The sequence below is a fragment of the Perca flavescens genome, chromosome 24, assembly GCF_004354835.1.
Source record: "Perca flavescens isolate YP-PL-M2 chromosome 24, PFLA_1.0, whole genome shotgun sequence".
Taxonomy (NCBI): domain Eukaryota; kingdom Metazoa; phylum Chordata; class Actinopteri; order Perciformes; family Percidae; genus Perca; species Perca flavescens.
Genome location: NC_041354.1, coordinates 11,139,238 through 11,152,969, shown reverse-complemented (window position 1 = coordinate 11,152,969; position 13,732 = coordinate 11,139,238). Strand labels below are relative to the sequence as shown.

The window sequence follows — 13,732 nt, the reverse complement described above, 5'->3', positions numbered from 1 at the left end:
GCATCCGACACGCTCACGCCACGCATCCAGTGTGTAACCGGCCTTAGGCTACATCGAGCTATTGAAGGCCAGAAATGTGCTTTGGTTTTCTTAAAAGAAAGACTTCAAGCCTCAAAATGGCTTGACCTGATAGCCCCCGGTCATTTGAATTCAGCGCTGTAGCAGACGAGCGTGGTTTAAAGGCTGCTGTTGCTGACTCCACATCAGTCCCGGTTTAATAAAAACCTGATGTTGAATTTTGGCCCTCGCCTCCTTCCTTCCTTTTTTCTTCCTTCGGAGGCCAAATAAGGCCAGATTGCCACATGTGCGGAAATTTGAGGTCATAGCCGTCGCTCAGCTTCTCGGCATCTGACCTAAAAGAACGAGAGAGAAAAAGTGTGATGTTTGTGTGTTCGCCCTGCTGACCTGATCTTATTTTACTATGAAATGCATGACATCATCTAGTTTATTTCCCTCCTCCCCTTATTCTCTGTCTCTCTCTCTCTCTCTCTCTATCTTTACCCTCTTTTATGCTTTCACATGTTCACTGTTATGTAACTGTGTGGAGGCAGCCAGGGAGAGATTGTGAACTTTTGCACCAGCGTTGAGAAAACATTTCCCCTTTTCCAATGCTGGCAACAGCTGCTGTGTTTCACTGACTGTCGGTGTCACAGTACAATTAACCCAAGAGTCTCCGCACTTATTTCGGTATGTTTGGAGGAAGAAACAAAATGGCCCAAAATGGTGATTTGCTCACTCTAAACTGCTTGATGTAGCTGCTGGCTTTTAAAAAAAAAGGTTTATAGGATCAATTTGTCTTTGCTCCGAAGTTTGGAAGGAAGTTGGGTGCCCAAGTAACTGTAACTGACGCTCACCACGTTTTGTTGCTGTTTGATGAACTGACAGCACTTTTTATTAGATCTTATTTCAAGGTAAAAATCGAAATAAAAGTCCCCAAACATAATTTTTTAGTACGCACCATTTCAGCCACTTTCTCTTTAGCATTGATTCTAGACAACACTATTGTTTGCCATCTTCCTGTTAAGTGTTACTTCCTCTGTGAAGCAGCACGTCGTGTGTGTGTGTGTGTGTGTTTGTGTGTGTGTGTGTGTGTGTGTGTGTGTGTGTGTGTGGGGGGGGGCGTGTGTGTGTTTTTACCTTAAAGTTCCCCCTTTTGGACTGAGACAAATGCTACACGCTGGCTGAAAGCGAGGATGTGACATGCAGCGCTGTGGTTTACCTCAGATCAGCCGAGTAACAAAGGCTTTCAGTTCAAAGCCAAGGGCTATAAAAAGAGCATGACCTGCACTCTGTCTTCAGATGTCCCCACTTCGAGTGTGTTTGTGTGTTTCATCATACCAACCTCAGCTTTCATCCTCTCAATAGAGGTTTGCCTGCAAAAAAGGACTGAAGTTCAGTGGCCACCTCCTCCGTCTGTCACAGATTCCACACGTTCAGCAGTTCATTCAGAGGTTGACTTTTAGCAGAAGTACCAGGACTGGGTGGGCGGGGGAGAACAGCAGCTTTCAGACAGCTTGTCATCAAATGTGCGTGATGTCCAGAGCTGGACGAGTCCTGATTTTAGGGTGTGTGTTCATAACGAGCATGTTTGGAGAGGTTGAGGCTTGACCTTTTCGCTCCTTCAATTAAAATGAATGATGCACTTTTTTGGCTACAGTATTTATTGATATATTCTGTACTCTTATGAAGATGAAGTTACAGCAAATGAAGCTGAAGGATCTTTCTTAGCTGAAGTTATATGGATTGTTTTGGCTCTGAGAATTGGAGAGTCTACAGCCATTCTAGCAGGTGGATCGGTGCGGCTGTGCTTAGGCACAGTTTGCTTTAAGCTAAATGCAAACGTCGGCATGCTAAAATGCGCACAGTGACAATGCCAACATGGCGATGTTCAGCAGGTGTAGGCTTACCATAGTCGCCATCTTATTTAAGCATGCTAACACCACTAGCGTGGCTAAAAGTATGCTACTTTTCAGTCCTTAAAAGTGAGACTGCATGACTTCTGCTGAACAGCAACCACCGTGGCCACAAGTGCTAATTGCGAGACTACCGCTACATTAAATTTGCCCTCATTTCCAGAGATTCTTTTAAGTCATCTGCTTTAAAGATGTCATCATGATTTATCTTTGACATGCTAAAATAATGAAACAAAGAAATTGATCATTAAATCAGCAAACTATACCCCATTATTGTCAGTTCCACAGCATCTATTTTAAGTATGCTAACATTAGCTGACATAAGCTATGGCTCACACCAGACCAAGTGAGGCTGTTGTGGCAAAAATCACGAGTGTTATAAAAATGAGCGAGGGTGTGTTTTATTGCTTATAAGTTTAACTTGTCATCTGTGAGAAGGAGATTGAGTCGTTTCTTCTTTTAAAAGGGATATTCTCGCTTTAAACCCTGCTTTGCTTATATGTTGCCACTGAAAAGCTGATGGAATGGAATGCAAAAATGCAAAGATTCTTTAGTGTTTATATTTTTGTTCAGACCGAGGGACTGGTAGGTATGATTGCACCCTTTTTGACACCTAATCTGTTCGCAGCTTTCTCATCTCATGGCTCAAACTATACAGTGTGTTTGTGTACAACGTGTGTGTGTGTGTGTGTGTGTGTGTGTGTGTGTGTGTGTGTGTGTGTGTGTGTGTGTCTTTATTGATTACTTAAGAGGGAAAGAGAGAGAGGTGGTGACTTCTGCTCTCAGTTGGCAGTTAATATCTTTGCCACATGACAAAGCAGGAATTTGTTGGATCGTGCACATGGACATGTGCATGCAATTAAATGCGTGTGTGTGTGTGTGTGTGTGTGTGCATTTCCATGGCTTGCGTCTGAAAACACACCTCATCCCACACTTTAATTTCTCACTTTTTTTTCTACCTTCAACTCTCTCTTTTCATGCAGTATATCAGCCCTTCTCTGAGTATGCATCCATCAGACGGCTGAAAGTAGAGGACAGGCGCCCGAGAGGAGAAATGGAGGATGTCGGAGGGAGGGGAGGAATGTCGGAGGAGGAGAAAGAGAGGAGTGGAAGGTGAATGAGCAGGAAATGAAGGAGAAAGAGAAGATGGAAAAAAAGAAGAGGGTAGAAGAAAAAATGAAAGTGGAAGAGGTAAAAAAAAAAGTGTCCTGTCCTTAAACCCTGCAGGCCCATGAATCTTAACTGTGGAATATCACAGACCCGATCACCCAACGGAAATTACCAGAGAAGTGAGGGGGAGAGAAGGGGGAGATTGCAGGCTAAAAATGTAATGTACTTCCTCTGTCTTTTCTTTCTTTTTTGGAAAAAAAAAAGAAAGTTGGTCGTTGTATTGTACAGTGACGAATCCTCTTACTAAATCTCACACCTCAAACTTAAAAATGCGACAACAAAATAGAGATGAATCGTTATCTCACGCAGGGAGACGTTCTCATGTTGAAGAGCAACACAATCATCCCAGACATTATGTTGCTGCTGCTGCTTCATATCTGAGAGAGAGAGAGAGATAATGATGTTGATAAGAGGACACATTAGACAAAAGCCTTCTGTTACGGTGGTCATTTTCACACAAGGCGCCGCCCTTCAAGACAAAAGCACCTTGAGCTCTTATCTTCAGCGCGCTTGAACACACCCGTTTGAACCTCGTCATACGAGATATTTAACTGTGTGTGCACACTGCCTGTGTGGAGATAGCACCTTACGAGGTAGGGGCAAAGTTACGCCGGAATTTATATGAGCTGCACATGAGATGATCTACTGTATGCGTATATGTGGATTGTATCAGAGTCCTAGGGAGAAGAAATGCAGTGATTGGTCCACCTCGCCTGAAGGTTGGGGTTTAGGCTTCAGATTCAAAATATTTGGTTAAAGTCCCAGTGTGTAACGTGTTTAGTTGTGCATTATCAAAAATCTGTGTTGCCCGTTCACAAACTTGTCCTTTTTCATGAATATTTACCACCACCATCAATTCCAAGCATTCCTTTTGGCTTGACATTTGCATTTGCACGAACTGGGGGGTAGACGCTCCATATTCACGCACCATCTTGAAATGTCGTTACTGCTCCTCCTTTCGAGTTTTCGCTGTCACGTGATAACCTCACAGGTGCTGCTAATGCTGCTAATGGGTAACGTAGCTTCCCGGGCCCCGGCAAGTTTGAAGAAGGAAACGCGGAGGACCACACGTATTCAAAATCCTGATTTCAGGAACAGGAGTCTTCTTCTTCGCCCAGAAAAAGAAAAAGGAGATTGAAAAGAGCAAGAGACCGGCGTCATCAGAAAAAAAAGATTGCAGGCTACCGTAGCTGTAATACGTACTTTGAACTGCGTGGCGCGAGAGAGTTGATTGCGATATATGATCTCAAGAATAGATGGGAGAAATTCCCACATATTGGACCTTTAAGTTTAGAAACAAAGTTTAGGTTATAATGCCTGGGAATTCTTTTTAATTCTTTATTTGTATGCAACATTTCTGCAGCAGATGACTCTGATTAAATATAATTCTAATAATGATTAGTATTACAATCATCATAATCACCATATATTATTGCAACTCAATTGGAAAAAAAACTTACAGAACATTACAAAACACAAACATTTTAATAATAACAATACCTTCACAACTAAAGGAAAAGGAAGGTTGTTTGTAGAAAAGAGGGGGAATAAAAGGCAACAAATAATAAATAAGAGCAAATGGTAACATTTACAGGGTAATACAAGACATTCAACTGAAAACAGTAAAAAAACACAATCTTTCTCTTAAAAATACAAACTTAAATTCATAAGCAGTAAAACACACATTTGCTGAATTTACACTTTCTTTTTTTTAAGATTATTTTTTTCAGGCCTTTATTTCCATAGGACAGATGAAGACATGAAAGGGGAGAGAGAGAGGGGGGAATGACATGCAGCAAAGGGCCGCTGGTCGGAGTCGAACCCGCGGCCGCTGTGTCGAATAGTAAACCTCTATATATGTGCGCCTGCTCTACCAACTGAGCTAACCCGGCCAAAATACACTTTTTTTTAAATTGCTACAGCCTCACTGGTATGCCCAGTAGCTTATTGTGGCCAATGTTTGAAAAATGTTGCAGATTAATATTTGTGTAATGTGTTTGCTTTCCTTTAATCTCGTCGTGTCTTTACTCTCCAAACATAAATATTTTTTACCCCTAAATCCTTGCATCATGGGCTCAGAAATGCTCACTTGAAAGTTATTTGGTGCCACTTGATTACTGTCACAGCTGATCCAAACTACAGAGCCCCTCACACCTGTGGACAGTCTGCACTCGGAGCCTCGCCCCCCACCCCCCCCACCTTCCCTCCGCTGTGATCACGTTACAAATGTTTGTCCAGTAGATGCTGCACAACTGTGAGCACCGTGGGAGGATGTAACCAGGGTGGCGGATTTCCCATAAGGCCAAAGCATGCATCCAGTTGGTGTGTGTGTGTGTGTGTGTGTGTGTGTGTGTGTGTGTGTGTGTGTGTGTGTGTGTGTGTGTGTGTGTGTGTGTGTGTGTGTGTGGGAAGATGGATGAGGGGGGGGGGGTTTCATGGGAAAAAACAAATGTGGTGAATCAGTGTGGATAAAAGTGTATTCATGGGAGGGAACACATGGCTGTAACCACAGAGGATTGGTGTACGTCACATCCTTCAGAGCAATGTCATGAGAGTGAACGAGTGAGTGTTAAAAAAAAAAAAAATCAATACTCATATTTTCTTTTTTATTTCGTTTCAGGCCGCTGCTTTTGTTCTCACGGGTTAACAGAGCTTGTTAAGTTGAGAGTAGACGTACAGCCGGAGGATGCAACTGTCCTTTGAACTACTGCAAAGAAAAGTGTTGCATCACATCAATAAGAAGAGTTATGAAACTCCAGAAGCAATGTCCACACGTCTGCGTTTCTTGTCATTCTGTTTTGACTCATTCCTCCCCTGTAGAGCGAGATCACAAACACGCTGATATCAGTTGCACTTCCTTATTGTTTCTGGCTTTGACAAGACGTTTGAGTAGAACAGGACAATATTATGATGAACCAGAGAAGACATAACAGTCACCGAGTTTTTTTTTTTTGGTTGCATGTTGGGGGAGTCTCACTTCCTGCCTGAGGCGGTGCTTGACTGTTAATAAGAACAAGCTAAAGACAGGGGGCACTTTGGTCTGGTTTATGACCCCCTGAAATAGAAACGGAAACCTTTCAGTGTCAGTCAAAACAGAATGAAGAATGACTGTGGCAGAAACAGAGAGAGAGAGAAAGGGAGCACAAAGAGAGAGAGAGAAACGTCCACCCCAGTCATGTGTTATCATCCGCAAGGTCATGATGAGTGGGGTGTGATAGGTACCCCCCCCCCCCGTTACACATAAACTCACTCGAGCACACACACCCTGTCAAGAGCATTAGGCACAGATGTAAAAAAAGAGGTCAGTTTTACTCTCATAAAGACAGCCTTTAACAGTCTCACGTATGAGTTTTTGCAGAGACATAAACAGAAACTTCAACAACATCATATCTAATAGCATTCCAACCTAAAATGACTGGGGTGGGGGCGTGTTACATTTTTATTTATTAATATTTGATTTGGACCCACCCTTTGTTAACCCTTTGTTAAAACTACAACACTCTCCGCCCAGTAAGTCAAAAAAAGAATACAACAATAATATTTTTAATTGGTACAACTTGGTGAAAACCATACAATTTCATCCGTGCAACTAAATTAATAAGTGCAGCACATGAAGAATTTAGTGTGGTTTAATCAAATTCAAATCCATATTTGTGGAATAACATGTTTCACAATGGTCGCTAATGTGAATGGGATAATTATACGTCTTAATTTTCCGCAAACAACAGAAGACCAACTTTTCCTTTTTGTTCTCCAAAGAAGTCCAAAGAAAGTGAAGGAGGAAATGGAGAAATAACATTTTGTGCAATGACAAAGCGTTCTACTCTACCCTTGCCTCAGCAAAGAGAAAAAACACACAACACTCCCCCTTTTCCAACCCCCCCCCCCCCTCCCTCCTGATAACTTGTGTACAGTATAGGTTGAATGTGGCACTGAGAATGAGACACAAATGTTGTCATGAATGTCTGACCATGAAGAAAATGATCACTTTAACAAGAAAGGCCCTCCTCCTCCTCCTCTTCGGGATTCATCAAGCTTGTGTGTGTGTACTGTGTGTGTGTGTCTGTGTGTGTGTGTGCGTGTGTGTGTGTGTGTGTGTGTGTGCGTGTGTGTGTGTGTGTGTGTGTGTGTGTGCGTGTGTGTGTGTGTGCGTGCTCAAGCGTACCAAGAGGCGGAGACAACAAAAGCAGGATGTGATACAGCAGGACTCCACTTCTTCCCACAGCTCCAATAAAATCAGTGCAGAGAGCGCCACCTGTTGACCAATGGGCATCACCGTGGCGGCGTGCTGGTAAAATTCCATTCCCACCGATAAGGAGCACACAAGTGCAGAAAGGCTGCTGCAGAGACATTAGGCCTACTTGATAAGATCCCAGGGTGTGTTCCTCCCCTGCGCCCCTCCTACACGGTAATTTCAACCATGTGTGGCTGGAGAAACAAAAGGGCCAGGGAGCCGGCAGCGTGTCGACTGCTGAAGGGGGGATTCTTCTTTCTTTTTTTGTCTCTTTCCTGAAGGCCCTGTCGGACCCCACCCATCTCAACACACACACACACACACACACACACACACACACACACACACACATATATATATATATAAAAGAAACACTTGGTTGTGGGAGCCCTAAGCCCACAAAATCCACTTAACAACAATCACAAAAGACAACAACGCAGACACAAACTTGAATGTCCAACGTTGCACATTGCAGGGTTCACGGAACGAAAACTCCTTAAACCAGCACACTTGCCTTTCTGAAACAAAAGTTAAACATTAACGCTGCTAAAAGCCTCCTGGAAGCATCCACTTCCATTTGGGGGGTTTAAAAGCTGCAGTTTGAAGACTCGAGAGCCAGAAAGCCATTATGCGAAGAGACACCGTATCAGTTTTCCCCTCAGGGCCTCCATCCGCTATCGGCCCCAGCTGCATCAATCTTGAAAGCAAAATTTTAATATGAGATTAAGAGGGTGATGTCATACCTCAGGTTACTAATAGCACCCTGCTCATCTATTTATATGTCATGGAGCTATTTGCTGGCGAATAATCGTCATTTGACAGGGATTGCTTTGATTCATGCGATGCTATTGAATGTGAATTAAAAGATTCCAGTCCAGTTTATGTGTAATTTGTGTAAACAATGACAACCATCTTTCCAAAAAAGTGCCTTTTAGAGTCAAATCTGTCCTAAGGGACTGTACAAAAGTGTTTAGGGCAGGTGGACGGGTCAGAAGAAGAGGAGTGTGTATATTTTCTTTTTGCTCAAGGGAGGAGAGTAGAGGCAAAAACAAGTAGTGGATTAATCAATCACTCAATCTACAGTAAATAAATCAGCAGCAATTTTTGTAGCTGATTAATCGCTTTATCGCTTCTTCTTTTCTTTTCAAGCAAAGATTCAGTGATTCCAACTTCCCAGTGGGAATACTTGTGCTTTTATTTGTTGTATAAGATAAGAAATGAAACATATTTGGGTTTTACACTGTTGGTCAGACAAAACATGACATTGGAAGACGTCAACTTGCATGTTGGGAAAATGTCGTGCATGGACATTGCTGTTTTCTGATATTTTATAGACCAGACGAATGAACAACTAACCGAGAAAACAGATGAAACAATCGTGGCATTAATTAGCAGGAGATGGTCTTATGTTTTTGTTTTCTGACCCTAGATTTAAATTTCATTTCAACCTTCCCTTGCAAGATGTATTGTAAAATTTTTTTTTTAAAAATCAATCATTACAAATGATTACTGAGGAGGTTCTCACATTTTTAAAAAGTCAAACATTAACCCTTCATTTCAGCCTCCCTCCCCACTCCAAATACTTTTCAAACAGTCCCTAAATTCTGAATTGCACTCAGTTTTGCTGCCGCATTCAGTCACATTACTTTTCCCATTCAAATAATGTTAAATTAATACACGTGTAACTTTTCAACCACCCATCTATATTTCCATCCGCTTACATCACTCTTAAGCGTGTCATTATACAAAACTGTCTCATTGGCTCTGAATAGTAACATAATAACAACTACCTGCACACTGGGGTGGTTTCGACACACGGAAGCATTTCTTGTCTTAGCTCCACAACCATGAATTATCCTATGCACTCATTCATCTTCTTCCTTCATTACCTATAATTGCACAACAGCTAAAAGGGCGTGCCCCATCTTGTTGTGAGATTTTAAATCCTTAATTCTTGTCTGGTGGCTGTTGTATCTAAGGACTGCATGTTTCTGCACGCTATATAATCCAAGCTTGTCCAAATCCTCCATCAGCATCACAACCATCCAGAAAAAGTAAAGTATAGTTATAACAAACATTCTTGACATTGTTTCTTTACTGAATATGTCATCCTCACCTCTTCCTATGCTTTGACACGGGTGTTAAACCCAGCTTTGTTGTCATTGTCAGCGCATAGAAAAGAGTTGTGAAAATGCGCAGAAATCTAACCTGGTTTCTGAATGTAGGGAATGACCTGAAATGCCAAATGCACACACCTAAATCCTAAAAGATTGAATTAATTTCAGACAAACCACAGCACAACTGCAAGGCCTAATAAAAAGCATTATTGTGATACGATAGCAGATTCAACATGCCACAAAGAAGTCCAAGGAGGATCAAAGAATTCAGGACGACACTTCTTTCACTCTGGCTCACATTTGAAAAACTGCAATGACCTCCACTGTTCTAGGAAAATGATGTCTAGATCAAAACATCGTTAACCCTTGTGATGTCCTCCGTCTGTTTCACCTGCTCATCTCCCAATTCTGCATTAGGCCTACATCTTCTTCGCCAACTTCATTCCACTAGTTTTCTGAGTTAAAAAAACCCCCATAAATTATGAATTATTTGGACTAATTGTTAAGATCAGAGGATGTGGAGTGAATAATCACAGACGGGTTTACTGTATGTCAAAGCGTAGTCAGTTACTCGTTACTGTTTTGAAACCTTTTCATTTTTTTGGAACCATTCATGTTATATTTTGGGCACGTCAAATTTGACCCGAGGACAACAAGGGGGTTAAAATCAAATTGAAGGTGTCAAACATACGATACGATACAACTTTATTGTCAGCCAAAGGCTGAAATTCTTTGTACATCCCTGGGTAGCTCATTTAAAAATGAGGACGTACACATACATCCAAACAGTGAATGACATACACATACATTCAAATGAGGACATACACATACATCCAAAAACATCCAAACATACATGGAATTAAGAACACCAACAGACATACATGAGACATTACCACAAATGACATAAACTCCAAAATAAGGAAACAGAGAAAACATATATAACAACAGTACATGACATGAACATACACACAGACAAAGTCTTGGAGATGTATATCATGTATATCATAACATGCTCAGCTTAAAGTACACGTTAGAAACTTATGGCAAACTAAGCCTAAAGCCTTCTTGAGTGTCCAACTCTGTGAGGCTACAGCACCATCTAGAGGTGAATTCAGGCAACTTCCTGTTTTAAGGACAGATCCAACATGGCTGCCCCCTTGTAGACGTTTTCAGGCGAGCTGCTTGTGAAAAGGAGCTGCAAACCATGAGGGATTTTCAGGTAAACCAACACAAACACACAGAAAGTAATAGTTCAGTATGTTGAATGGTGCATACTGCAAAGCCTTGTGTATGAAGTCATGTATCGTTATTGGTACTGTTAGGTGTTATTTTACTACTTCTCTCTCTCTCTGCAGCCACCATGGATTCAAACGAAATAGTCCACTGTGCTGTGCAGATAGAGAGATCCCTTGCAGAGAGAAGCTACGGGGACATCTTGACCCTCCTTGGTGACGTTGATAAGTTGCTCGTCACAGCAGAGCAGCTGGAAAGGACAGACATTGTTAGAGTACTCTACAGGCTCCTGAAGAGCTGCTCTGACGTCAGCGTGAAGAAGACCGCGAAGAGCCTGTTGTCCAAGTGGAAGAGGCAGTACGGCAAAGATGCACGAGGTGTGAAATGCACGGGCGATCCTGAGCTCTCTCGCAGGGCTCCTCAACCAGATGATGAGGCAGGCGATGGAGGAGTTTCCGAGCACGGGGATTCCCACGCTGGTTCTGAGCACACATGTGGCAGTCAGGTGCAGTGTGCAGAGCAGGGAGCCTCATCCTCCCAGGCACACAATGGCCTTTCTTTCACCGCGGAGAGCACATCCGCATCCTGTAGTTTCTCATCTGTGCGATCTAAATGTGTCCAGCTCCTTCTTGCTGCCCTCTGCCCCGAACTCCCTGATCAAGACAAGACTGCACAGTTGGCTGCAGATATCGAGCAGCACGTCCACGAGCTCCTCAAACCCAGCCAGGGCAAATACAAAGCCTGCGTGAGGAGCAAGGTGGCCAACTTGAGAAATCCTAAAAACGGGCACCTACGCCAGGGCCTCCTGTGCGGCTCGCTGTCACCCGAGGCCTTCGCCCGGATGTCTCCAGAGGAGATGGCCAGCGCAGAGCTCCGGAAGCTGAGAGAGGAGTACTCGTCCCAGGGTGTGAGCGAAAGGCAGCTTCCTCGAGGGATAGAAGGAACGCAGACGCAGAAGATAAGATGCAAGCGATGCGGGGGGTCAGACTGTCGGGTGACGCAGGTGTCCAGGGGCGCCCTCTTCTTGCCTGCGTGGGTGAGGCAGAGTGGCCCTGATGAAGACGCAATGACTTTCGTGACCTGCGGCGAGTGTGGGCAGCAGTGGTACCACAGCAGCTGGGTCTGCCTCTGATTAACAAGTATCAGATTGATCATTCAGTCTGAAAAAATATCAATCAAAGTAAATCAATCTGCAACAATTTTGAATATAAATGCGTCAGTTTTTGAGCAAGAATCGCAAAAATTTACTTGTTTGTATGAGAATATTTGCTGTTTTTTTTGTTTTCTATGATTGTACACAGAATACCTTTGGGTTGTGGAGTGGGAGTTTGACAAAACAAGATATTTGCCTGAGATCTTTTTTTTGGTCCACACATACGTGCATGATTAATTGAGAAAATGATCAACAGATGTCTCGGTACTTAAAATACTTGTTAGTTAAGCCCCAGATAGTCTCCCAGACCATTTCTCAGAGCCCAAGTTCACGTAGGCCTTTTGAATATTGCTCGTTGTGTTTGACCAACAGTCCAAAACCACAAAAGCGTTCCGTTTACTATCATTCCACACCGAATTTTTGAGGGGCTGAAATATTATCACTTGATAAAATGTCATAAACTGCCATTGATTTGATTGTGTTAGCTCTGCTGTCGTGTGTCATTGCGTGAACCCGCCCTCATGTTGGTTTTCCTGTTTTCGCCTCACTTGAAAGATTTCGTGATTCCGTATGGATGGAGAAACTTTTATAACTTTTCAAAACAGGTTGGAACGAGTTGAAAACATTGTGTTTGAGGCGTTGGGGTTCCTTCGTCTTGTCTCCTGAAAAGCTGAAAGAGTTGCCAAATGCGGAAAAACACCAAAATGAGACAAAACATTGTCCCGCATTCGTTAAGTGCCTCAAGATTTTTTTTTCTTTAACACAGAAATGGGAGGAATGGTCAGAGGAATGCAGAGTTGAAACAATGGATAGAGAGGGCAAGATTGAGCGCACACTCGTGGTCTGAACATGATATTTTGAGGATGTATCCTTTAATTAGCATGTGCATTCACCAGTCAAATCCATAACTAAAAGCCCAAACTGTGCAATTACCTTTCTACTACATGCTAAGAAAGCCGGGCCTATTACAGACTGGAACCACAACTTTTAAAGAAGTAGCTCTCGTCATCTTCCTCCCGCTGAATCATTTCCTGTCTCCTCCAGTTAATCTATACTTCCAGTAACTCATTTAACTGCTTTTCCCGGCTCCTCTTTCTTACGTGAACATTTTCTGGTCAAAGGAATAATGTAAAACCACCATGGTCTTGACCTTTGACCTCATTAATGTCATTTTCTTGAAAAAAAAAAAAAATTGTATTCTGTTGCACTTCTTGTAAGTCACACTTGGTATGAATGCTCAAAAGTAGAAGGGGAAAACATGCCCCTATAGCTTCCTACAATATCCCATTCATCTTGAGCTTCAGTGCATGAGACATGTGAGCGCGGTGAGCATGTGAGTCCATAATCTCCCCTCCCCTCAGGCGTGGATATCCCTCGGTCCTTCGCTCAGTCGACGTGGCACAATGACTCGTTTACACATCATCGTGACATCACATCCACGGGCCTTCCCAGTACAGGCTGAAGGCTTCAGAAAGCTGTTAATATCTTCTTCTTGTTTTTTATTAAAACCTTTTAAATGTCTGAGCCGAAAGTGAGTGAGATGTACATTTCCGGGCTCAACACAACCTTTCTGTTCTTAGCAGCAGGGTCGCTTGGTTTTTAAAAGGAAATATTGGGGATGTCCAAGGATAAAAATGCCTCTTCTCATGCTTCTCATTAGATATCATAGATACGGTGCTGCAATCTCTCGTCAGGCAGATACAGAAGGAGTGTGGCTGTTTGTTTAATTCAGCACTGTGGCGTCTCTCTCCGTGTTGTGTCTCCTTTCAGATGTTCCCTATCTTTGGAGTGTTGTGTTGGGTGACGGATTCCACCCTTTCAGTCGTGGGTGGCCTGTCAAATCAGTGCTTAGTAGCCATTTATATTTTCTCTCTGTCACCCACACACACACACACACACACACACATGCATG

General features: G+C 42.8%; 1 protein-coding gene across 1 annotated transcript; it reads left to right on the top strand.

The window, feature by feature from the left end:
* The first annotated feature begins 10,545 nt into the window (after positions 1 to 10,545).
* tceanc (transcription elongation factor A N-terminal and central domain containing) lies at positions 10,546 to 12,296 on the top strand. Its single transcript, XM_028572270.1, has 2 exons — positions 10,546 to 10,653; positions 10,790 to 12,296. The coding sequence occupies exon 2, from the start codon at positions 10,795 to 10,797 to the stop codon at positions 11,797 to 11,799; it is 1,005 nt and encodes a 334-aa protein (XP_028428071.1). The 5' UTR covers positions 10,546 to 10,653; positions 10,790 to 10,794; the 3' UTR covers positions 11,800 to 12,296.
* The last annotated feature ends 1,436 nt before the right edge of the window (positions 12,297 to 13,732 follow it).

Bases quoted from the DNA above. Each gene is read 5' to 3' on its own strand.
- tceanc (XM_028572270.1), top strand. From the start codon at position 10,795: ATGGATTCAAACGAAATAGTCCACTGTGCTGTGCAGATAGAGAGATCC.